Genomic DNA, 23,077 nt, shown 5'->3' with positions numbered 1-23,077 from the left:
CACCGATCCATTCTACATAGTGCTTTCACTTTTACAACGATCATGATTGCCTACTGGAGTTAGACATCATATTCAGTGTAAAAATGAGAAATACTCACGACCTTGTCAATTTCAGTGGTGATATAACTAATTTTATAGGAAGAATGTTGATTTTCCTCTTTTCAGACATGTCTTATCTATTTATAGTATTTATGTAGTGTAACAAATTGAATAAATCACAGCAATAAGCGATATTTTTTTTATTTAAGTATATTGTTTAAAATACATTAATAAATATCATTATTATTATAAATTTAGTTATTTGGATATAGTGCAGTGTAAAATGCGGAAATAAGAGCTGAAGGTAAACCTACTAAATTGTCGATTCTCCAACAAGCAGTTCCACCAATACCCATTCCGTTATACTTTCTGTAGAGAGTCGCAGGTGTGTCATACATATACTGTCTAATATTACTTGTAAGCAATACATTGGCAAACGCTACACCGTTCAACTCTTGATATGATACCACAGGATAGTTGTTGACCAAGTTGTAGATTCCGTTGTAACCAATAGAGGGGTTGTTATTGACACCATCTACATTACAGGTAGTTCCAAACAGACCGTAGTCCATTGGTAAGCAATCTGCATAGTATGAAAAGAGCGGGAGTGCCATGATGATCTTGGCGGAGGTGTTGACGTATGGCTTCCAATTATTGACATTGTCTCTGACTGGTTTTATGGGTGATGTTGGTGCCAATGGATTGGAACTCCAGCCCATGTCATAACACATCAAGATGAAGTAATCTGACCAATCGGCATTGTAGAACGGACCAGAGTTTGCTCCACAACCGACAGCCATCGAAGAGACATATTTACTGTTTACCGACTTGAGATATTGGAAGGCGGTGTTTGCCCAACCCTTGAAAGTGGAAGCTTGAGTATTACCGAATTTCTCGATGTCCAAGTGTAGACCATCTCCACCGACCTGAGCCAATAGAGTGACATTACCGATGTATTGTCCGTTGTTGAAGTAGTAGTTGCAATCTATGACATTACAATTAAACTGGATCATGTTGTGAACAGCTACACCTCTATCATGGGAATGTTGGATGAATTCAGTCAACAATGTTTTATTCCATAGACTAAATTGAGTGACAATATTGTTGTAGGGGCTCCATTGGACTATGCTATCGTACACTGACAGCGGTTGGTTTACAAGTGTAAGGAAGGAGAACATCACCTTCTTATTATAATTAACACCTGGTGGGAAAGTTGGCAGAGCACTATATACATTTAAAGATAATGTTACTAAGAGAAATGATAGTAATATTGATGTTTTTGGAATCATCTTTTTTTAATACATATAAATAAAATGTTGTTAAATGATACTAAACTTAATTCATTTAACTGTTTCTCTTCAATTTAAATTCTAAATCCATTTTAATATTCTATCGTATGATCATTTTGAGGGAAAAACAAAAAATATCTTTTATTTCCAGAAGGGTTCTTTTAAAAATCCTAATGGTGACAAGTCATACAAACCAAATGATTGTTACTTCTAATAGCAAAAGTGCACCTGAAAGTCTTTTTACAAAGATTGAAAAACTAGAAACATTGACCCGAAAAATCTTTTCAATTACCTTGTGGGTCAACTTTTAATAAATGAGAAGGAATTTCATAAAATAAGAATATTGTTTTTTATACCCTATTGTATTACTGACCACTCCCTTAAAAGGTCAAAAACAATTTCCATTTTGAGTTTTGTTTTTGTTTTAAAGTTTGCCGCCAAACTTAAAAACACCCCTTCTCTGAAATGAGGGAAGAGAGTATTTGTTCTAAATTAACATTTTAGAATTATAATAATCAAATTAACTCACACTTCAATAATTCAACCATCACAATTCAAACAGTTTATTGACTCGATTTCAAATAGCTAAAGTTAATAATCCAACTATTAAACAATAATTAAATATCTTCGAATAATATCAACATTCAGTGAATCAACAAAATATCAATCTACCAAAAGTAGTTAATCAACAATAAATTTCTTAAATTGGGCAACTGCATTGGTCGAAGCAATCAAACAGTATGCATACCATGGAAAATCCACTATGAAAAACAATTATCCAATTATTCAACACTATCAAATATTATTCTTATCTTCAAATTGTAATCAAATAAATTATTATCTTTAAATTTTATACTGTAAATTATATCTCTAAACTTTATTACATTTATTACAATGACCTTACTTAAAAGATATCTTGATCACCGGTACTCAAATGAGCATCATTTCAATTGATTCGAGAATCATCAATATCACTTTTATTCATGTGGTACAAATTGATTGTATGTCTTCAAGAATATTAAATCAAACTGTACCATTCTAAATAATAATGATAGATATTATAGATAAAATTATTATTTTTTATTAAAAAATGAAAACAATCCACCTTTGTCAGTTGGTTTACCAGAATTTGTATTTCCAAGAGCTTTAGGAGTAACTGAAGAGGGCAATGGTTTTTGAATAGTTCTTATCAATGTAGACTTTGCCAATAAGGTAAAAGCTTCTTTAATGCCAGTACCAGTAACAGCAGATGTCTCTATAAACGGTATTCCCAAATCGTCAGCCATCGCTCTACCTCTTTCATAATCTATGACTCTCTTTTGAAGATCACATTTATTTCCAACCAATATCTTACTACCAGTATGACTGTTGTTATTTAAAAGTGCTAACCAATCTTTTATACCTATTATTATTTAATAATATATAGTTAATATAGTTAATATATTAAATAGTACTCATAGATCTATATATTAAAAAAATAACAAGCTTTCTACCCACTGTTGAATGATCTTTCATCGGCTACATCATAAACGAGTAGTGCACCAACATTGCCATTGACGTAGTTGGGTGATACAAATTTTATATTCTTTCCATCGACATCCCAAATTTGCTCTTTGATTATCTTTCCATCGAGTTCAATACGGTGAATTTTAAAATCAATTCCACAGGTTGTATATCTATTTTGACCACTATCGAGACAATCTTCTGCATAATAATATAACATTCCACTCTAATGTATATAAAGATTAGTTTATTTTATTATAATAAAGATTAAAACAATATTTAATATATTATAATTATCTTACCTTTCCAACATTGGTATCACCTAGCAATATGAATTTGAAGAGATAGTCATAATTGTTTGAATTATTAACAGGTGTAGGAGATACTGCTGTTGTTGTTGACGTTGCCGTTGTCTGTCTTTTTGGTGGTGTTGGATTTGCTGTTGGTCCCCCTACTGATGTCGATGATGTTGTAGAAGAAGAAGAAGAAGATAAGGTTGTTTTTTGTAATGATGTTGCTAACGATGATGTTTTAGATGATTTTGCTATTGCCGTTGTTGGAGGTGGTGACGAATTTTCATTTTTCAGCGATACCACAACAGATTGTTGCAATATCTCTTTGATAAGTTCTAAATCGGTATCTTTAAATACGATTTCATGTTTAACCGATCTATCTATTACATTATTAGAGTGATCTATCTTTATAGATTTAAATTGTGAATTGTATAAAGTTATTAACTTTAGAATGGTGGTGTCAAAGTTATTGAGATTATTCGTTAGATCTTCAATCATATTATTATTATCACAGTAAAAGAGTGTATCATTATTTCTCTCTATAAAGTTTATTACTGATTCTGATTGTTCAATTGATTTAACTATTGATTGTTGATATTGAATATAGATCTGTTGTATCTTCTACTATCGATTTAACTTGATTATCATCATCAAGTTCTACTTCTTTTTTGTTGATATTATTGTTATTAAAGTTTATAATATTAATGATTGATTTCAATTCATTCAATTGTTTATCTAAATCCTCTTTAACGGTATCTTGATCTATACTGATAGGTTTCTTCAATCTATGTTCTTCAACAATGAGGAATTGATGAAGTTTCTCGAAATGATTGGATATCTCTGTTACTTTGTCACCTAATGATGTGTATTGATATGATAATCTTTTAATTGATGTCCAAATATAATTTATTCTATTTTGTATGTAGTTATCTGTTTTATAGTTATGATTACTATTATTTAAATATGAATAATCATTATTGCTTAGATTATTTAAATTCTTTTTTATTTCATCGATCGATTCAACATCATGATCTTTGTTAGATTTGTAATGATTAAAAAAACATTTTGAACACAAAATACTATTACAAGTGAAACATAAATATTCAAACTCTTTTTCATGTTCTGAACATTTTGTTTCTGTTATTTGATTAATATAGTTATTATTACTATTATTACTATTCTTATTCATCTTTTTTATTTATAACGTTATGAGTTAACAAAAAAAAATAAAAATAAAATAAAAAGTGTCAAATCAATTGACAGATATTTTGATTCAAAAGTCTCATTTGATCAGTCCCAAATCTGTTTTTTTTTTTAATTATTTTTTATTTCATATTTATTTAAAATGCATTAATAAATAGTATTATAAATTTAGTAATATAGCTAATGAAGACCAACTAAATTTTAAATTGTCAAGTCTCCAACAAGCAGTTCCCAATACCCATACCGATATAGAGATTGGTTGGTATGTCATTTGTATTGTCTAATATTCAATGTACCGGGAAGGAATACAATGGCAAACGCTACACCATCCAACTCTTGATAGGATTCCGCTGGGAAGTTATTCACCAAGTTGTAGATTCCGTTGTAACCGAGAGAAGGAAGATTGGTGTTGTTACCATCTACATTAGACGATGTTTATCACTTACGCCGGTTCATTAACGATGGTATGGTAGGATAACAACAACTTGTTATTATGATCGACAGCTGGTGGGAAAGCAGCTGAAACACTATCTACATTTAACGGTCGTGTGCAACCAAGAGAACTATTGGTAATATTAATGTTTTTGTATATTCATCTTTTAAATATTTAATAAAATGTTAAGCAGAATAAAAATCAAATGGACACAAACTTTAATTTACTCTCTACTATTTTCACTATAGACACCATGAAAATAGTGTTTTTGTGGCGTTATATATCAGTAAATTTTGTATAATTTGTGACACATTCGTAGCCAAAAAATTGTTATTTCCATGATCTAGTCTGGTGTGAGTTTAAATGATTTATATCATTATTATTAAGTCCTTTTGTCCAGCTTTGGAGTATAATATGACGTAGAATGTTCTCGATTATTATATACTTAGGATGTAAGTATCTAACTACTTTAATTTTTAATCAAAAATTAAATTGCGCAACAATATTTATTTAATTCCATTCAATTTATATCACAAATGCACACAATTTTTATACGAGTTAAATAAATAAAATTTTATTGAGAGATTTATATAGATAAATATTTGATGATTTATATAAATAAAAGTATTATATGAATTATTGAGGGTTAGTACTGAGGTATGAGTGTGTGAATATTCAACTTTTAGTACTTTGATCTCTTGGTGGCAAAAAGCAGAATCGGCAATGAGATGTTTTTGGGGGTCGCTAGAAGGGTTGGCGTTTACGTGATCTTCCAGGAGCTTCTTGGCAACTTCAAGGATGGTTGCTCACAACCAATATGCTTGGGAAGTGTACGAATGATAAATGGGACGCAATGCACGGCATCAAATTTATCGTCAACCTTATCAATTTTGGTGGCCAAATGATACACCAAGATTCCTGTTGGATGTGGCTTCGGAGGAAAAACAGTGTAGAAGGCAGGCTCGACCTTTTGAGTATTTTCGTTTCTTGAAGTACAATTCATTCTTCTGGCCAACATGGTTTCGTCGATACTAATGAATGTGGAGTTTTCCAGGCATCCTTCATACACAGTGCTCAGAGCGCTACACATTTGAGTATGACTGCTTCAGAAAACATAAAGAAAGATGAAATCTTTTCGTATCTGTTTCTGACCATGTAAACTTGATCGCCAGTTGTAATGTGGCTAAAATAGTAATCATTGGACATGTCCCACAGTAATAGCAAGAAAAAGCATAAGCTCTTCCTCAGTCACATCTTTGTAGAGATAAGAGTTTTTTACTAGTACTAGCTTACTAGCTTTTGAGCGGTGTGTGTTTCTTTTTGAAGTTAACCTTACTGGATTTGTATTATTTGTAGTAGTTGTTGTGGTAGTTGTTGTAGTAGTAGTAGTAGTTGTTGTTGTTGTTGTATTTGTATTATTGTTATTTGATGAACGATTTAAATTATTGTTATTGTTGTTAACTAAGTGTTTTTTGAAGGAACTTGTGTGATGTTTGTTGTTTCGATTTAGTTGCTTTCTTGTTCTTTCCATCTTTGTCATTTGCAGGAGCAGTAGTAGGTTTTTCATGATTCAGCTGATGTTGTGGGTGAATGAAAATTTTCATTTTTCAGCGATACAGATTGTAATATCTCTTTGATAAGTTCTAGATCGGTATCTTTAAATATGATTTCATGTTTAACCGATCTATCTATTACATTATTAGAGTGATCTATCTTTATTGATTTAAATTGTGAATTGTATAAAGTTATTAACTTTAGAATGGTGGTGTCAAAGTTATTAAGATTATTCGTTAGATCTCCAATCATATTATTATTATTATTACAGTAAAAGAGTGTATCATAATTTCTCTCTATAAAGTCTATTACTGGTTGTGATTGTTCTATTGATTTAAATATTGTTGAAATTGAATATAGATCTGTTGTATCTTCTTTTTTCGATTTATTTTGATCATCATCATCATCAAGTTCTACTTCTTTTTTGTTGATATTATTGTTATTAAAGTTTATAATATTAATGATTGATTTCAATTCATTCAATTGTTTATCTAAATCCTCTTTAACTGTATCTTGATCTATACTGATAGGTTTCTTCAATCTATGTTCTTCAACCATTAGGAAATTATGAAGTTTCTCGAAATGATTGGATATCTCTGTTACTTTGCCACCTAATGATGTGTATTGATTTGATAATCTATTAATCGATGTCAAATTATTATTTATACTATTTTTTATGTAGTTATCTGAATCATTATTATTGCTTAGATTGTTTAAATTCTTTTTTATTTCATCGATCGATTCAACATCATGATCTTTGTTAGATTTGTAATGATTAAAGAAACATTTTGAACACAAAATACTATTACAAATGAAACATAAATATTCAAACTCTTTTTCATGTTCTGAACATTTTGTTTCTGTTATTTGATTAATATAGTTATTATTATTATTGCTATTGTTATTCATCTTTTAAAATGATATTTAAATAAAAATAAAATAAAAAGTGATCAAAAAAAATAAATAAAAAAAAAAGTTGCGGAAAGTGTGAAGATCATTAAAAAAGTTATTATTAATTTGTTTAATTCAAAAGAAAGGGGTCAACCACCCAAATTTTTTTAATTTGCTTATGTTTTTCCATGGAATTAAACATTTGTTATTTAATATCATATTTAAAAAGTGTTAATGACAGATTGTGGTTGACCTCTAAATTGTCAAGTCTCTAACAAGCAGTACTTTTGATAGAAACTCATGTCGACATAGCACATCAAAGTGAAGTAATCTGCCAAGAGTTGATTGCATTAGCTTGATTAGTTGGCTGGTGTTGGAGTGTTGTTTAGAATGTTTTTGTGGTTATCAAAGTCAGATATAATAGATTGGTTGGAGAAATCGAGAATTTTGTCATCTTGACTGAATAGAATTGAACTGACAAGTTTCCAAATGTGTTGTCTGATGTTCGTCACAGAGGTAGAAGTGAGTAGTTGATTTTCCAGTGACCATTCGTCTTCGTAGTTGGCAATTTGTAGATGTTTGAGGTTGAATTTATTTATTTATTAAATTATTCAACAATTTAAATGGACTTATTAATCTGTCCTCAGATAAAACTATTTCACTTTCACAATATAGATCTTTTAAAGATGAGTGGGAAGACCACAAATCGGACATGTCTCTCTATCATTAGTATCGATCATTGGGAGTAGATTATTTAACTCTAGATGGAGATACTGAATAGTAAATGCTCTGGATTATTCACACATTTCCAGCTCATGCCCAGAGGTTCATATGCCCACAAAGTTGCTCTCAAAGTAGGTTCAGATCTTGATGTAGATCTCATCTTGCCACGTTCTTTTGCCACTTTGGAATCAGTAAAAGATGATTATGATTCATCAGATGACTCTTTGAAACAATTTACAAAGCTTTGCCTATAAATAAAGAGTGCACTAGAAGTTTCCATAAAACGATTGCAAAATGAACCTTGGGGAGCTCTCATGTCAATACCTGAATCAAAAGGAGAAGAAACCACAAGAAGGTTAACAATTCAACTTCATAACACAAGTGTCGATTTATTGATTTTACTACCAATGCTTTACATTTCTGGAAACATCCTTCTTTTCACAGATGATAAAAACTTTTGGAAAGAATCTCATATTCTAACAACGAATTTTAAGATGATATGAAAGATCAAAAGCGATGGCTGACGATTTGGGAATACCTTTTATAGAGACATCTGCTGTTACTGGTACTGGCATTAAAGAAGCTTATACCTTATTGACAGGGTCTTCATTGAAAAGATTGCAAAAAGAAACTATTCAAAAACTTCCTAAAGCTCTTGCAAATGACAATGGTGGATTGTTTTCATTTTTTAATAAATAATTTAATTTTAAACCTTTTCATTACCATCTGCATTTTTATTATTCAAAAGCTAACAGTTCATATAGGTTAATTTATCTATTTTATTTATTATCTTGATTGGTGTTTAAAAGTATTATATTGTATTAATTATAGATGGTTGTTGAATTCGATAGTCTATGACTCTCTTTTGAAGATCACATTTATTTCCAACCAATATCTTACTACCAGTATGTTTGTATTTATTTAAAAGTGCTAACCAATCTTTTACACCTATTATTATTAATATAATTAGTACTTAATTAGAAGACATTTTCCAAAGATAATAAAAACAACTAGTTTTCTACCTACCATTGAATGATCTTTCATCGGATAGTGGAATGTTAATATTATTATGCAGAAGATTGTCTCGATAGTGGTCAAGATATAAAAATATGTTTTAACTCTCGGAGTTGATTATAAAATACGTCATGTTCAACTCGATGGAAAGATAATCTTACAGACAGTCTGGGAAATCGGTGGTATGTGTAAAAAACATTTAAATTCGGCTTACACCAATGGTTTATTACCAGTTGGTATACTACTTGTTATAGCTATCACCTAGCAATATGAATTTGAAGCGATAGTCATATTTGCATGAATTATTAACAGGTATAGGAGATACTGTTGTTGTTGTGGTCTGTTTTTGTGGTGGTGTTGGATTTACTGTTGATGTCGATAATGATGATGTGTTTCTGTTGCTGTGGGTGTTGAAGTGTTTCATTTTTCAGTGATACCACAACAGATTGTTGTAATATCTCTTTGATAGGTTCTAAATCGGAATCTTTAAATACGATTTCATCTATCTATTACATTATTAGAGTTATCTTTAACGATATCTTGATCGATGGTAAGTGGTTTCTTCAATCTATGTTCTTCAACAATGAGGAATTGATGAAGTTTCTCGAAATGATTGGATATCTCTGATACTCTGTCACCTAGATGTGTATTGATATGATAATCTTTTAATCGATGTCCAAATATAATTAATTCTATTTTGTATGTAGTTATCTGTTTTATAGTTATGATTACTATTATTTAAATATGAATAATCATTATTTCTTAAACTATTTAAATTCTTTTTTATTCATCGATCATGATCTTTATTGTAAAGATTGAAAAAACATTTTGAACACAAAATACTATTACAGTGAAATATAAATATTCAAACTCCATTTATCATGTTCTGAGCATTTTGTTTCTGTTATTTGATTAATATAGTTATTATTACAATTTTTATTTCTATTCATCTTTTTATTGATAACATTATTTGTTATCAAAAAAAAATAAAAAAATTAAGATTCTTATTTCTATTCATCTTTTTATTGATAACATTATATCTTATCAAAAAAATTGTTAATTTTAGACTTGTTCATTTTTATTTTTTGAAAATGTATTATTATTATAAATTTAGTTATATGGATCTAATGCAATGTAAAAAGTATTAATGACAGATTGTGGTAGACCTACTAAATTGTCGATTCTCCAGCAAGCAGTACCACCAATACCCATACCGATATACTTTTGGTAGAGATTGGCTGGTGTGTCAAACATAAATTGTGTAACATTCAATGAACCTGGACGGAATACATTGGCAAACGATACACCATTCAACTCTTGATAGGAAACCGCTGGATAGTTATTCACCAGGTCGTAGATTCCGTTGTAACCGACAGAAGGGTTGGTGTTGATACCTTCGACGTTACAGACAGTTCCGAACAGACCATAGTTCATGGCAGTGCAATTGGCATAGTATGAATAAAGTGGAAGTCCCATGATGATTTTGCCCGGTTTGTTGACGTAACCCTTCCACATATTGACGTTGTATCTTACTTCGACGATTGGCGAGGTCGGTGCCAGCGGATTGGAACTCCAACCCATGTCGTAGCACATCAAGATGAAGTAATGTGCATAATCGGCGTTGTAGAACGACCAAGAGTCTTTTAAGCAACCGACAGCCATCGAAGCGATATACTTGGGGTTTATCGATTGCATATGTTGGAAGGCGGTGTTTGCCCAGCCCTTGAAAGTCAGACCTGTAGTAGTATTACTGAAGTGCTCGATGTCCAAATGTAGACCATCTCCACCGACCTGAGTAATTAGCGAGATATTTCCTATGTATTGTCCAGTGCTGAAGTAGGTATTACAATCTACGGCAGTACAATTCACCGGTAAGAAGTTGTGAACGGCGACACCTCTCTCATGGGAATACTCGATGAATTCGGTCAACAATGTTGGATTCCATTTACTGAATGGAGTGACGATATTATTGTATGGGTTCCACTTGATTAGATTATAATAAAATGACATGGGTTGATTAATAACGGTAAGGTAGGAGAACATCCACTTCTTTTCATGATCGACAGCTGGTGGGAAATCAGCTGAAACACAAACTACATTTAAATATAGCGCAATAAAGAGAACTGATAGTAATATTAACGTTTTTGTATTCATTTTTTTATATATTTAAATAATATTTTAAAATGTTGTTGAATGATACTAAACGAATCAAAATTCCTTCAATTTATATTTGTTTCCTCCATAAGAATAAAACAAAACCTAGAAAAAAAAAAATAATATTATTTAAATTTAAATAGTTTTTGATATCTTAATGGAATTTCATAGAAACTGGGGATTAATTTGATAGAAAATAATTAATTATTTGGAGAATTTATACCAATAAAACAAGAACGAGTAAAATGATTCCATTTTTAAATAAAACGATATGCTTCCCTCATTTATTTTGCAACCTTTAATAACTTTGGACTAGTAAACAGTAGTACACTTATATAAGTTATCCACACTACTTTTGTAACATATCATATCAATAGTCATCAAAAAAATAATAGTTTTTATTATTATGATTTTCATACCATAAGATCTAAATGTTCAAAATCATTTACGAAAAAACAATTTCCTTTTTTAGTTGGATGGTAAGTGGGAACCACTTGGGTCGAAAAAAAATGTAGACCAACGCCACACTATACCACCCATCACCACTCAAATGAGGGAATGGATCAACCTTCTTGTGTATGAAAATTGACTCCCACCCATTATCATCTAATCAAAATTCATCAATCATTATAACCCAAGTAAATGTAAATCATTTATAATAATGGTATTAATCTTGAACAAGAACAAAATATTTGTCTGAATTGATTGTAAACTGAATTTTCGTTCATCTTCGGTATTTGCAGATGTTTTATTATTATTTCATTTTATTTTCAACCTTAAAAACAAATGTTAAATAAAGCGTGGCGGCAGACCGAAAGTATTTTTTAATATGAGACTTTACACGATAAATTTTGATGAGGGACCTGCCGCAGCTCATTCAGAGATTTTGTTTTGTTTGTTTGAAAGATGTGAGGTCAAGCTTTGATTAATAAATATATTGTTGTTGTGTTGTTGTTACCAATATTTTAATAATTACAACTCCTTTTCTTTCTCTATATCCTTAAAATGTTGGACTGTGTTATGTTATGGAGTGATGTGGTGGTGTGGTTGTTGGTTAAACTAATTAATGGTGAAAGAAGATATAGACATCAAATCACCCCCTCAATGCACCAAAACCACAACCAGCTCCACCTCTATTTTTCGATCAGTACATACAATCCAACCACACCCATCATTCGATCACTTGAACAATGATTTGCGAGTGAATGTTGCTTCATAAAAAATTTTTGAAGTTTTTTTTTCTTTACTAATTTTTTTTTTTTTTTTTTTTAATTTTATTTTTTTTCAATATATTTATTTCTTTTTTTTTTTTTACTATTTGGTGGCCAAAAAAATTGTTATTTACATGGTGTGGTGGGTTTAAATGATTATTATCATTATTATTAAGTCCTTTTGTCCAGCTTTGGAGTATAATATGACGTATAATGTTCTCGATTATTGTATACTTAGGATGTAAGTAACTAACTCTTTTAATCAAAAATTAATTTTTTTTCACCATAAAATTGTGCCATAAAAAAAAATAATAAATATAGCTTTTTACAAATATTTTTTTTTATTATGGTGATGAACAACAAGACTCTTTCATTGATTTAGACACTTCCATCCAGGAAAAGAACAAGGTTCTTACCACGATTAAAGATAGAAGCAAGAGATAACGAAGTGTTAATTTTACCACCAATGATTTAAATTTTCTGGAAACATCCATCTTTTCACAGATGACAAAAACTTTTATTCTTCATCAAATAATGGAAAGAATCTCATATTCAGACAAAGAATATTAAGATGATATCAAATTCAACAACCAACTATACTTTATACAATATAATACTTTTAAACACCAATCAAGATAATAAAGAAAATAGATAAATTAAAAATTAACCTATATAAACTGTTAGCTTTTGACATATAAAAATTTAGATGGTAAAGTTTAAATTTAATTATTTTTTATTAAAAAATGAAAACAATCCACCTTTGTCATTTGCAGGAGCTTTAGGAAGTTTTGAAATAGTTTCTTCTGCAAATCTTTTCAATGTAGACTTTGCCAATAAGGTAAAAGCTTCTTTAATGCCAGTACCAGTAACAGCAGATGTCTCTATAAACGGTATTCCCAAATCGTCAGCCATCGCTCTACCTCTTTCATAATCTATGACTCTCTTTTGAAGATCACATTTATTTCCAACCAATATCTTACTACCAGTATGTTTGTTGTTATTTAAAAGTGCTAACCAATCTTTTATACCTATTATTATTAATATAATTAGTACTTAATTAGTATACAATATCTATAGATAAATAAAAACAACTAGTTCTGCCTACCATCGGCTACATTATAAACGAGTAGTATACCAGTATTACCATTAGTGTAAGATGGCCTTAAATGTATTTTACTCATACCACCGACTTCCCAGATTTGCTGTTTGATTATCTTTCCATCGAGTTCAACACTGCGTATTTTAAAATCAACCCCGTGAGTTGAAACATATTTTATATCTTGACCACTATCGAGACAATCTTCTGCATAATAATATAACATTCCACTCTAGTTTATAAAAAAGATTAGATTTAGTATAATTAAAGTATTTTTTTGACATTTTTTTGTTTATAATCTTACCTTTCCAACATAGCTATCACCTACCAATATGAAGCTGAAGTGATAGTAATATTTGTATGAATTATTAACACACTGTTGCAGTGCAGGTATAGGAGATACTGTTGCTGTTGTGGTCTGTTTTTGTGGTGGATTTACTGTTGATGTCGATAATGATGATGATTCAACTGATTTTTCTGTGGGTGTTGAAGTGTTTTCATTTTTCAGCGATACCACAACAGATTGTTGTAATATCTCTTTGATAAGTTCTAGATCGGAATCTTTAAATACGATTTCATACTTATCGGATCTATCTATTACTTCTTTAGAGTAATCTATCTTTATTGATTTAAATTGTGAATTGTATAAAGTTATTAACTTTAGAATAGTGGTGTCAAAGTTATTGAGATTATTCGTTAGATCTTCAATCATATTATTATTACAGTAAAAGAGTGTATCATTATTTCTCTCTATAAAGTTTATTACTGATTCTGATTGTTCAATTGATTTAACTATTGATTGTTGATATTGAATATAGATCTGTTGTATCTTCTATTATCGATTTAATTTGATCATCATCATCAACATTTTCTACTTCTTTATTATTAAAGTTTATAATATTAATGATTGATTTCAATTCATTCAATTGTTTATCTAAATCCTCTTTAACTGTATCTTGATCGATGGTAAGTGGTTTCTTCAATCTATGTTCTTCAACAATGAGGAATTGATGAAGTTTCTCGAAATGATTGGATATCTCTGTTACTTTGTCACCTAATGATCTATATTGGTTTGATAATCTTTTAATCGATGTCCAAATATAATTTATTCTATTTTGTATGTAGTTATCTGTTTTATAGTTATGATTACTATTATTTAATATGAGGCATTTCATTTATTGCGATTTGTACCATATTAATTTGGGTGGAATTTCGATCATTATGAAAAGTTATTCTTAATTTTTTGTTTAAATATCATATGTAAAATGGGTTAATGACATATTGTGGTAGACTTACTAAGTTGCCAAGTCACCAACAAGCAGTTCCACCAATCCCTATACTTTTGATAGAGAGTGTCATATGTATATTGTGTAACATTCAATGTACATGGCTGGCACGTGTTGATGTGGGAATACATTGGCAAACGCTACACCATTCAACTCTTGATACGATACCGCTGGGAACCCAGTTTGTTCACCGTTGTAACGGAGAGAAGGATTGGTTTTGTTACCGTCCACGTTACAGACAGCTCCAAACAGACCGTAGTTAGCAGTGCAATTGGCATAGTATCCGTAGAGTGGAAAACCGGACATGATGGTTTGGGAGGTAGTCCTTCCATTTGTTGACGTCTTTCTGACAGTGGCGTATGATGAGTTCAGTGCAAACGGATTGGAACTCCAACCCACATCAAAGTGAAAGTAATCTGCCACAACAAAAAAAAAACAACACTCCTAGGTGATGTTGTTTTTCCTTTTATTTTTTATGGCTGAAAATGATTATGTTTGAGAAGTTTATAATCGCTGACTTGGCAATCTCTTGAACAATAATATGAACTCTTGATTGCATTAACTTGATTAGTTGGCTGGTGTTGGAGTGTTGGATATTAAATTTAGAATGTTTCTGTGGTTATTAAAGTCGGATATAAAAGATTGGTTGGAGAAATCGAGAATTTTGTCATCTTGACTGAATAGAATTGAACTGACATGTTTCCAAATGTTGTGGTAGATAATCACTGTTAGGTCTGATGATTCATCACAAAGGAAGAAGTGAGTAGTTGATTTTTCCAGTGACCATTGGTAGCTGGCAATTGTAGATGTTGTGTGATGTTTTTGGGGTTGAATTTGTTTAGGATGATGACTCATCGACAATTTAAAGAATTTTTTAAATTTTTTTTTATTTTTATTTTGTATATCTAATTATATTACAACAATTATTTATTTTTTATCATTATTATTTTTATTCACGCATTTCCAGCTCATCCCCAGAGGTTCATATGCCCACAAAGTCGCTCTCAAAGGAGGTTCAGATCTTGATGTAGATCTCATCTTGCCACGTTCTTTTGCTACTTTGGAATCAGTAAAAGATGAATGTGATTCATCAGATGACCCTTTGAAACCATTTACAAAGCTTTGCCTAAAAATAAAGAGTGCACTAGAAGTTTCCATAAAAGGATTGCCAAATGAAGCTTGGGGAGTTCTCGTGTCAATACCTGAATCAAAAGGAGAAGAATCCACAAGAAGTATAAAATTAACAATTCAACTTCATAACACAAATGTCAATGTCCATTTATTCCCTAAGCTACTAGACAAAGATGGAAAGATTTGCAATATTGGACCAAAACAAAATGATGGTAGTCGAAATTGGATTAGAGGGGAATACATGACCATCTATGATATGCCCGAGCTAACTGATGAAGGATTGGCAGCACTATTACTTTTGAAGCTTTGGAAGAAGAATGACCTCTCTGCAAATCAAGTAGTGCAAACAAACCTAAAAGGATACAATTTTTTGACCTTGCAGCTGACAAAGTCTGCGCTAGGAAATACTTTCAGTATGCAGATCAGAATCAATCAAATGAGCCGTGTAAGAGGATAGTTTTCTCTCGGTTCCTAGTTTCCGCAACTATCAAATCAATGGTCGATTACTTGATTAAAGGTTTTAGTTATGAAAATAGTGGTGATGTAAATTATGTATTCGCAACAGCAGGAGTAAATCCATTCTGGAACTCTACTGATCACGAAGAAAGAGCACTAATAGTTGCAGCATTAATACAGTTTAAGGAACAGTTTGATATATTATCGCCACAAACACAATTAACAACAATTGAAATAATAAAATAAATAATAATAATAGCTATAATGTCAATAATAATAATTTATACCACAAATAAAAATAATAATGATAGGGGTTAGATGTTAAAATCATTTTACCCCCATACCTGATTAGAAACATATTTAATATGATAAATTTTTAAAAAGCAATATGTACTTGGGGAAAACCTTGTTTTTATTAATTTTCTTTTCGATATTTAATATCTAGATCTATTTATTAATAGTTGTATTTATAAATAAACAATGACACAATGTATTGAACATAATAAAGATCTTGATTTATTGTGTACAGTTTGTAATGTTATTATATGTTATCGTTGTCTTGTTTCAAAACACAATGAACATCATACACTTCATATCGATGACATCAAACAATCGCTTTTAAATATAGATTATTCTGTTGTTATAGATAAAAATAAAAAAGAAAAGAATAATAATAATGATAATAATAATGAAGATGACAAAGATCAAGACAAGGATATCATTGATATAGATAAAATAAAGGATGATAACAATAAGAATGATGATAAAGATAATAATAGTAATAGTAATTATAATAATGATATGATTAAAATGAGAATAGAATGGCTATGGGAAAAAGTAAACAATACAGTCAATCATATTCAGACACTTACCGAAATGGAGAATGAAATCAGTAATCATTTCAAACGTTATTATGAAATGTTAATGAAAGAAGAGAGTAAATTAAAGAAACCGTTCACCGATGAAATCGAAAAAACCAAACAACAACTCGATAAACTAATCAAAGAAATACAATCATTACACAATATCATTCAATCAATCACTCCAACTCTTAAGTCACATGAAAAAGACAGTAATGATCTTGATAATAATAATATTAAAGATGATAATGGGATTCTATCAGATTCAACAATCAATTATTCGCTTGAAACATTGATTGAATCAATTGAACAATCAAAATCACTAGAACAATTCATTCATAATAACAGTAATACAATATTCAATATTCAACAACAAAACAACAATGAAATCATTGAATATCTAAAGAATAACAATGAAATCAACAAGAATAAAAGACATAAGAATAATGATAACAACAAGACAGATAATAATAATCTCCAAGATTATTCAATTTTAGAAATCATTCGTAATCACATTAATAATCATAGAATCAATGACAAAGATTTAGAGCATATGAATTGTGGTGATGTTTCAGTTTCCGAAAGTAGCAAACATCTAGGTTATTTTGATGGAATCAGACATTTCATTCAAAAATCGATTGATGTTGAATTTTATCTCAAACAACCCAACAACAACAGATACATTATCGCAACGGACGAAGAGGATGATTTAAACATAACATTTTACAAATGTAAATTTGAATCTCGCAATCAATTGGAATTGATGGAGAAAGAGTCGAACGAGCTTGCCGGTTTGATTGATTCATTTACAAATCAAATCATTATATTTGCATCATCCAACACCACCATCTATATATTCTTCATCTTTTCTTTCGTTGCTTACTCGATGATTGATGGAGCTTTCAGAGTGGTAGAATTTCAATCTTCTTCTCATCTTGCAAGATTCCTAGGTCAACCTACAAGTTACTACGTCGATCCATTCTACATCTATTTCTATGGCAGAACATTGAAAGGTACAATGATAGTCAGATTCAATACAATGTTGGGGGAATTCGAACACTTGTATTCAGATTCACAATTAAACATCACTCCTGTGGCTATTTTTAACGAATTCTATGATCCAGAGATGCATAGATACACAATTCACTATGATAGTCAATCAAAACAAATCGTGTTGGTTCTATATGTCAGTTTTTCGACTATAGTAAAACGTACTCTATCCATTGTACATGATGTTGTCTCGCCAAAATACATAAGCTACCTCTTCAGAGGAGAAAAAATGGTTTACATTTACTATGGTGATGGAAAACTAGATTATTTCTTGCATGTAAACTTCAACTTGGCACCACTAAAGTTAGAAATTAAAAAGCTTGACGCTATTGGAGGATGTGCAATACCAGATGCACAAAACAACGAATTGTTAGTTTTGCCACCAATTATTTACAACGAAGAGAAACATGATGAAAAGATGTATCTTTTCACCAAAGATGAAAGTTTTGTCTATTCTCAAAAAGGTAGACAATGGAAAAAATCTCATATAAAGACAACTAATATTAAATTTATAACAGATACAAAAGATTACCTTTAAATAGTTTATTCTTTAATAAAATAAAGTATTAATTAATTGTTTATTTATTGTATTTTATTTTAATTTCATATTTAAAATCAATTTATTAATACTATTAATAAAATAATTTAGTTGTATGGATTTAAAGAAATGTCAACTTTTGAAATGAGAGATTGTGGTAAACCTTTTAAAAGTCGATTCTCCAACAAGCAGTTCCACAAATACCCATACCGATATACTTTTGATAGAGTGTCGTCTGACATTCAATGTAGAAGGAAGGAATGCATTGGCAAAAGCTACACCATTCAACTCTTGATAGGTTACCGCTGGGTAGTTATTGACCAAGGTGTAGATTTTGTTGTAAACAATAGGAAGATTGGGGTTGCTACCACCAACGATGTTACAGATGGTTCCGAACAGTTCATTGGACCGCAATCAGCATAGAATCCGTAGTGTGGAAGTCTCATGATGAGTTTGGCTGGTTTGTGGACATAGTCCTTCCATTTGTTGACGTTGTTTCTGTAATCTGATTGTCGGCGTTGTAGAACGACCAAGAATCAGTATTAGCAACCGACAGCCATCGAAGCGACATACTTGTTGTTGACAGACTTGAGATATTGGAAGGATGTGTTTGCCCAGCTACTTCCGAATTGTTCAATGTCCAAATGAAGACCATCTCCACCGACCTGAGTCAATAGAGTGACACTACTAATGTATTGTCCAGTGCTGAAGAAGGTATAACAATTTATGGCAGTACAATTCAGCGATAACATATTGTGAACGGCGAGACCCCTATCATGGGAATATTGGATGAATTGGGTCAACAATGTTGGATTCCATTCACTGAATGAAGTGAGGATGTTGTAGGAGCTCCAATCGACTAGATTATCGTACACTGACAACGGTTGATAGGATGGTTAGGAGAACAACTTGTTATTAAAATTGACATCTGGTGGGAAAGCAGCCAAAGCACTATCTAAATTTAAAGATAATGTTGCAACCAAGAAACTGATAATAATATTAATGTTTTGTATTCATCTTTTATTATATATTATTAAAATGTTTTTGAATGATATGAATCAATGAAATCAATCTGCTCCGATGATTTTTCTTATAAAAAAAACAAAAATAATATGTTCGGTTATTCTTCATCTTCCTAATATCTACCCTACAATAATGAATAGTACATAGTAATTTAGTGAAAATCGGTAAACCAATAAACAAATATCTAAAAGTCTTTAAACATCAAAACCGTTTTAATTAAAGTTTTTAAATGAGGGAAGATGAGGCAAACAAAAATTAAGGAAGAGAACACTTAACACACACAAATGAGGGATTGGAAATTAGTTTATCAATCATGATTGTCATCTAATCAAAATGAACCTCTTTATAAATTTGATTTACTTTTGATTAACTCGCTCTGTATTTAATTTGTTACATTGACCTTTTCTTTACCATGTTATTTATCTAACAACTGGATGAAGTTATCTTTTGGTAAGCACTATCATCTTTAACGTTATAATTATAATGAGACATAATAGATATACACAATAATTGATTATTTATTGATGTTAACAAGAGTATTATTTATTAAAATTTTTGATTTTATAAACAAAACAAAACAGGCTCTTGCTTGTAACCATAAATCGAATAAAATAAAAAAAACCACTCTGATCACATTAACCCCACTAATTTTTAATTTTTTCATTTTTTTTAAAATTAATGAGCAGGCGAAAGTTGTTGGGAGCCAGTTTTGTTTTGATTTATCAATTAAAAAACAAAAAAATGTAGATCGGTGATCGTCAAAAAAAGTCAAAACTTTGTTTTTATTTTATTTTTTATTTATGTATTATTTGGATTTAATGCAATGTAATAGGTGGTAATGAGAGATTGTGGTAAACCTTTTAAAAAGTCGATTCTCCAACAAGCAGTTCCACCAATACCCATACTGACAGACTTTCGGTATAGTGTCGCTGGTGTGTCATACATAAATTGTGTAATATTCGATGAACCTGGACGGAATACATTGGCAAACGCTACACCATTCAACTCTTGATATGATACTGCTGGGTAGTTATTCACAAGGTCGTAGATTCCGTTGACACCCAAAAATGTGCTGTTACCATCGACACGACAAGTGGTTCCAAACAGACCGTACTCCATTGAAGTGCAATTGGCATAGTATCCGTAGAGTGGGAGTCCCATGATGAGTTTGGCCGGTTTGTTGACGGAGCCCTTCCATTTGTTGACGTAGGTTCTGATGATGTCGATCGGTGAGTTCGGTGCCAGCACATTGGAACCCCCACCCATGTCGTAGCACATCAAGATGAAGTAATCTGCAAAGTCAGCGTTGTGGAACGACCAAGAGTTATTAGTACAAGCGACAGCCATCGAACCGACATATTTGGTGTTGTTCGCCCTGAGATGTTGGAAGGCGGTGTTCACCCAACCTTTGTAGGTGGCAGATGTAGTAGTATTACTGAATTGCTCAACATCCAAATGTAGACCATCTCCACCGACTTGAGCCAATAGAGCGATGCTACTATTATATAATCCATTGTTGAAGTAGGAATTGCAATCGGTTTCATTACAATTCAGCTGTACCATGTTGTGAACGGCGACACCTCTGCCATGACAATGTTGGATGAATTCGGTCAACAACGTTTTATTCCATTCACTGAATGAAGTGACGATGTTATTGTAGGAACTCCATTGGACGAGATTCTCGTAGACTGACAACGGTTGATTGTTCAGGAGAAGGTAGGAGAACATCATCTTTTTATCATAATCTACACCTGGTGGGAAAGCAGCCGAAACACTATCTACATTTAAAGATAATGTTACAACCAAGAGAACTGATAGTAATATTAATGTTTTTGTATTCATCTTTTATATATTTATAAAATATTGTTTGAATGATGTTAACAATGAAATCAACTAGATCTAGACATGTTTCTTCTATATATACTTTTTTCCTCAAAACGAAAACATTTTCCCCAAGATAACCAGGCTTTATAGAAGTCAAAATCGTTTTTGCTCTAAACTTTTAAACGAGTGGTTTTTTCAGATATTTTTACAAAAATCTTCCAAAATTGGAATCTCATCATTACTTTACCAACCCGGAAGGCAGTATTCGTGTATCTCTAGTCAGAAGAAGTAAAAAATGTAATGAATACCTGCCTTTACAGTTCCAAGCATCTTTTGAATGAATTAATGCCAAAGAGGGGGTAAAACCATGCATTTTTAAAAATTCCAAAAAATTCGAAAATTTTTTTTACCAAAAATAGATCATTTTTACAGACTTCGGCACGCTTAAAGTTTATAGCCTGACTTCGATAACGTACAGTTAGATCTTACATCTTATATTGCTATGAGAAACTGAAAAAAAAAGGTATCACGAAAAACATCATTGACTTGATAATAATAATATTTTTTATCTGGGTTGACAATTTTGTTCAGTGTTGGCCAATGGCAGTTTTCAACATATTAATACACATTATCTACGAATCATAATCATAATACAAAATCTTCTGAAATTTTATTGATTTTTACTTTTATAAATCGAAATGAAACAAATTGAGATTCATTTTGATTTGGATCATTGAAAACTAATGATTCATAAACAAATGTAATTCCCTCAACATGTTGAGGGAAATAATAAAAGAATATGTTTTAGTGGTGTTTTAAAAGTGAATTTTGTTAGTGGTTTTTTTTCACCAAAAAAGGAAATCTTTATTTTTTACAATTAAAAGAGTGCAAGTCAATATGATTAAAAAAAAGATATTGATATATAAAAAAAAAAATCTTTACGATAGTATTTCTTCAAATAAAAATTATCTTTCTTTGACTTTATTAGAAAATATTTAAACAAAGAATTAAAATAAACCAAAAAAAAATTTTTAAAATAATATTTGGTGGGTCATTCCTCAACAATTTTTGATCAAAAAATAACACCAGTTATTGATATTTTTTATATTTTTTTTCCTTAAAACACTGATCAGAAATGTTCCTTTAAACAATGACACAATGCATTGAACATCATAAAGATCTTAGTCTATTCTGTACAGTTTTTAATGAAGTAATGATCGCACACTTCAATTTATAGATAAAAATAAAAGATGACAATAATATTATTGATGATAAATATAAAGAGAAGGTTACAATTGATATAGATAAATTAAAAGATAATAAAAATAATAATATTATTGCTATTGCTATCATTGAAGGACGTACAATTCAAGTTGACCCAGATGCCAATGAAATTTTAGTCTTAACTCCAATGATCAACGTTTATTATGAAGATGACCTTCCTAAGATTTATCTTTTTTGTCAATGATGAAAAGAAGAATAAATGGAAACAATCCCATTTCAAGA

At 30.6% G+C, this 23,077-nt stretch overlaps 15 protein-coding genes across 15 annotated transcripts; 4 read left to right on the top strand and 11 right to left on the bottom strand.

Moving 5' to 3' along the window:
- Positions 1-293: 293 nt before the first annotated feature.
- Positions 294-3,622, bottom strand: PPL_08361 (uncharacterized protein; the record flags this gene model as incomplete). The annotated part of the gene is made up of 4 exons (XM_020579178.1): positions 294-1,162; positions 2,452-2,730; positions 2,826-3,057; positions 3,134-3,622. 4 exons carry the CDS (start codon positions 3,620-3,622, stop codon positions 294-296), a joined length of 1,869 nt encoding a protein of 622 aa, XP_020431017.1.
- A 79-nt stretch (positions 3,623-3,701) lies between these two features.
- PPL_08360 (uncharacterized protein) lies at positions 3,702-4,313 on the bottom strand (the record flags this gene model as incomplete). The annotated part of the gene is made up of 1 exon (XM_020579177.1): positions 3,702-4,313. One exon carries the CDS (start codon positions 4,311-4,313, stop codon positions 3,702-3,704), a length of 612 nt encoding a protein of 203 aa, XP_020431016.1.
- Positions 4,314-4,487: 174 nt separating this feature from the next.
- Positions 4,488-5,763, bottom strand: PPL_08359 (uncharacterized protein; the record flags this gene model as incomplete). The annotated part of the gene is made up of 3 exons (XM_020579176.1): positions 4,488-4,521; positions 4,774-4,890; positions 5,582-5,763. 3 exons carry the CDS (start codon positions 5,761-5,763, stop codon positions 4,488-4,490), a joined length of 333 nt encoding a protein of 110 aa, XP_020431015.1.
- Positions 5,764-6,323: 560 nt separating this feature from the next.
- Positions 6,324-7,223, bottom strand: PPL_08358 (uncharacterized protein; the record flags this gene model as incomplete). The annotated part of the gene is made up of 1 exon (XM_020579175.1): positions 6,324-7,223. The coding sequence occupies one exon, from the start codon at positions 7,221-7,223 to the stop codon at positions 6,324-6,326; it is 900 nt and encodes a 299-aa protein (XP_020431014.1).
- A 1,181-nt stretch (positions 7,224-8,404) lies between these two features.
- PPL_08357 (uncharacterized protein) lies at positions 8,405-9,366 on the bottom strand (the record flags this gene model as incomplete). The annotated part of the gene is made up of 3 exons (XM_020579174.1): positions 8,405-8,511; positions 8,829-8,876; positions 9,240-9,366. The coding sequence occupies 3 exons, from the start codon at positions 9,364-9,366 to the stop codon at positions 8,405-8,407; spliced, it is 282 nt and encodes a 93-aa protein (XP_020431013.1).
- A 74-nt stretch (positions 9,367-9,440) lies between these two features.
- On the bottom strand, positions 9,441-9,818 carry PPL_08356 (uncharacterized protein; the record flags this gene model as incomplete). Its single annotated transcript, XM_020579173.1, has 2 exons — positions 9,441-9,653; positions 9,786-9,818. 2 exons carry the CDS (start codon positions 9,816-9,818, stop codon positions 9,441-9,443), a joined length of 246 nt encoding a protein of 81 aa, XP_020431012.1.
- A 234-nt stretch (positions 9,819-10,052) lies between these two features.
- PPL_08355 (uncharacterized protein) lies at positions 10,053-11,096 on the bottom strand (the record flags this gene model as incomplete). The annotated part of the gene is made up of 2 exons (XM_020579172.1): positions 10,053-10,678; positions 10,790-11,096. The coding sequence occupies 2 exons, from the start codon at positions 11,094-11,096 to the stop codon at positions 10,053-10,055; spliced, it is 933 nt and encodes a 310-aa protein (XP_020431011.1).
- Positions 11,097-13,033: 1,937 nt separating this feature from the next.
- PPL_08354 (uncharacterized protein) lies at positions 13,034-14,115 on the bottom strand (the record flags this gene model as incomplete). The annotated part of the gene is made up of 3 exons (XM_020579171.1): positions 13,034-13,335; positions 13,413-13,635; positions 13,807-14,115. 3 exons carry the CDS (start codon positions 14,113-14,115, stop codon positions 13,034-13,036), a joined length of 834 nt encoding a protein of 277 aa, XP_020431010.1.
- Positions 14,116-14,191: 76 nt separating this feature from the next.
- Positions 14,192-14,995, bottom strand: PPL_08353 (uncharacterized protein; the record flags this gene model as incomplete). Its single annotated transcript, XM_020579170.1, has 2 exons — positions 14,192-14,552; positions 14,790-14,995. The coding sequence occupies 2 exons, from the start codon at positions 14,993-14,995 to the stop codon at positions 14,192-14,194; spliced, it is 567 nt and encodes a 188-aa protein (XP_020431009.1).
- Positions 14,996-15,164: 169 nt separating this feature from the next.
- On the top strand, positions 15,165-16,522 carry PPL_08352 (uncharacterized protein; the record flags this gene model as incomplete). The annotated part of the gene is made up of 3 exons (XM_020579169.1): positions 15,165-15,182; positions 15,657-16,157; positions 16,235-16,522. 3 exons carry the CDS (start codon positions 15,165-15,167, stop codon positions 16,520-16,522), a joined length of 807 nt encoding a protein of 268 aa, XP_020431008.1.
- A 234-nt stretch (positions 16,523-16,756) lies between these two features.
- PPL_08351 (uncharacterized protein) lies at positions 16,757-18,724 on the top strand (the record flags this gene model as incomplete). Its single annotated transcript, XM_020579168.1, has 1 exon — positions 16,757-18,724. One exon carries the CDS (start codon positions 16,757-16,759, stop codon positions 18,722-18,724), a length of 1,968 nt encoding a protein of 655 aa, XP_020431007.1.
- A 129-nt stretch (positions 18,725-18,853) lies between these two features.
- PPL_08350 (uncharacterized protein) lies at positions 18,854-19,147 on the top strand (the record flags this gene model as incomplete). Its single annotated transcript, XM_020579167.1, has 1 exon — positions 18,854-19,147. One exon carries the CDS (start codon positions 18,854-18,856, stop codon positions 19,145-19,147), a length of 294 nt encoding a protein of 97 aa, XP_020431006.1.
- Positions 19,148-19,266: 119 nt separating this feature from the next.
- Positions 19,267-20,411, bottom strand: PPL_08349 (uncharacterized protein; the record flags this gene model as incomplete). The annotated part of the gene is made up of 3 exons (XM_020579166.1): positions 19,267-19,546; positions 19,634-19,711; positions 20,317-20,411. The coding sequence occupies 3 exons, from the start codon at positions 20,409-20,411 to the stop codon at positions 19,267-19,269; spliced, it is 453 nt and encodes a 150-aa protein (XP_020431005.1).
- A 134-nt stretch (positions 20,412-20,545) lies between these two features.
- On the bottom strand, positions 20,546-21,589 carry PPL_08348 (uncharacterized protein; the record flags this gene model as incomplete). Its single annotated transcript, XM_020579165.1, has 1 exon — positions 20,546-21,589. One exon carries the CDS (start codon positions 21,587-21,589, stop codon positions 20,546-20,548), a length of 1,044 nt encoding a protein of 347 aa, XP_020431004.1.
- Positions 21,590-22,721: 1,132 nt separating this feature from the next.
- On the top strand, positions 22,722-23,039 carry PPL_08347 (uncharacterized protein; the record flags this gene model as incomplete). Its single annotated transcript, XM_020579164.1, has 2 exons — positions 22,722-22,781; positions 22,809-23,039. 2 exons carry the CDS (start codon positions 22,722-22,724, stop codon positions 23,037-23,039), a joined length of 291 nt encoding a protein of 96 aa, XP_020431003.1.
- Positions 23,040-23,077: the final 38 nt, after the last annotated feature.

Source organism: Heterostelium album, assembly GCF_000004825.1.
Source record: "Heterostelium album PN500 unplaced genomic scaffold PPL_scaffold8, whole genome shotgun sequence".
NCBI lineage: Eukaryota > Evosea > Eumycetozoa > Acytosteliales > Acytosteliaceae > Heterostelium > Heterostelium album.
The sequence above is the reverse complement of the archived record's forward strand: the minus strand, read 5'-3'. Positions and strand labels throughout refer to the sequence as shown.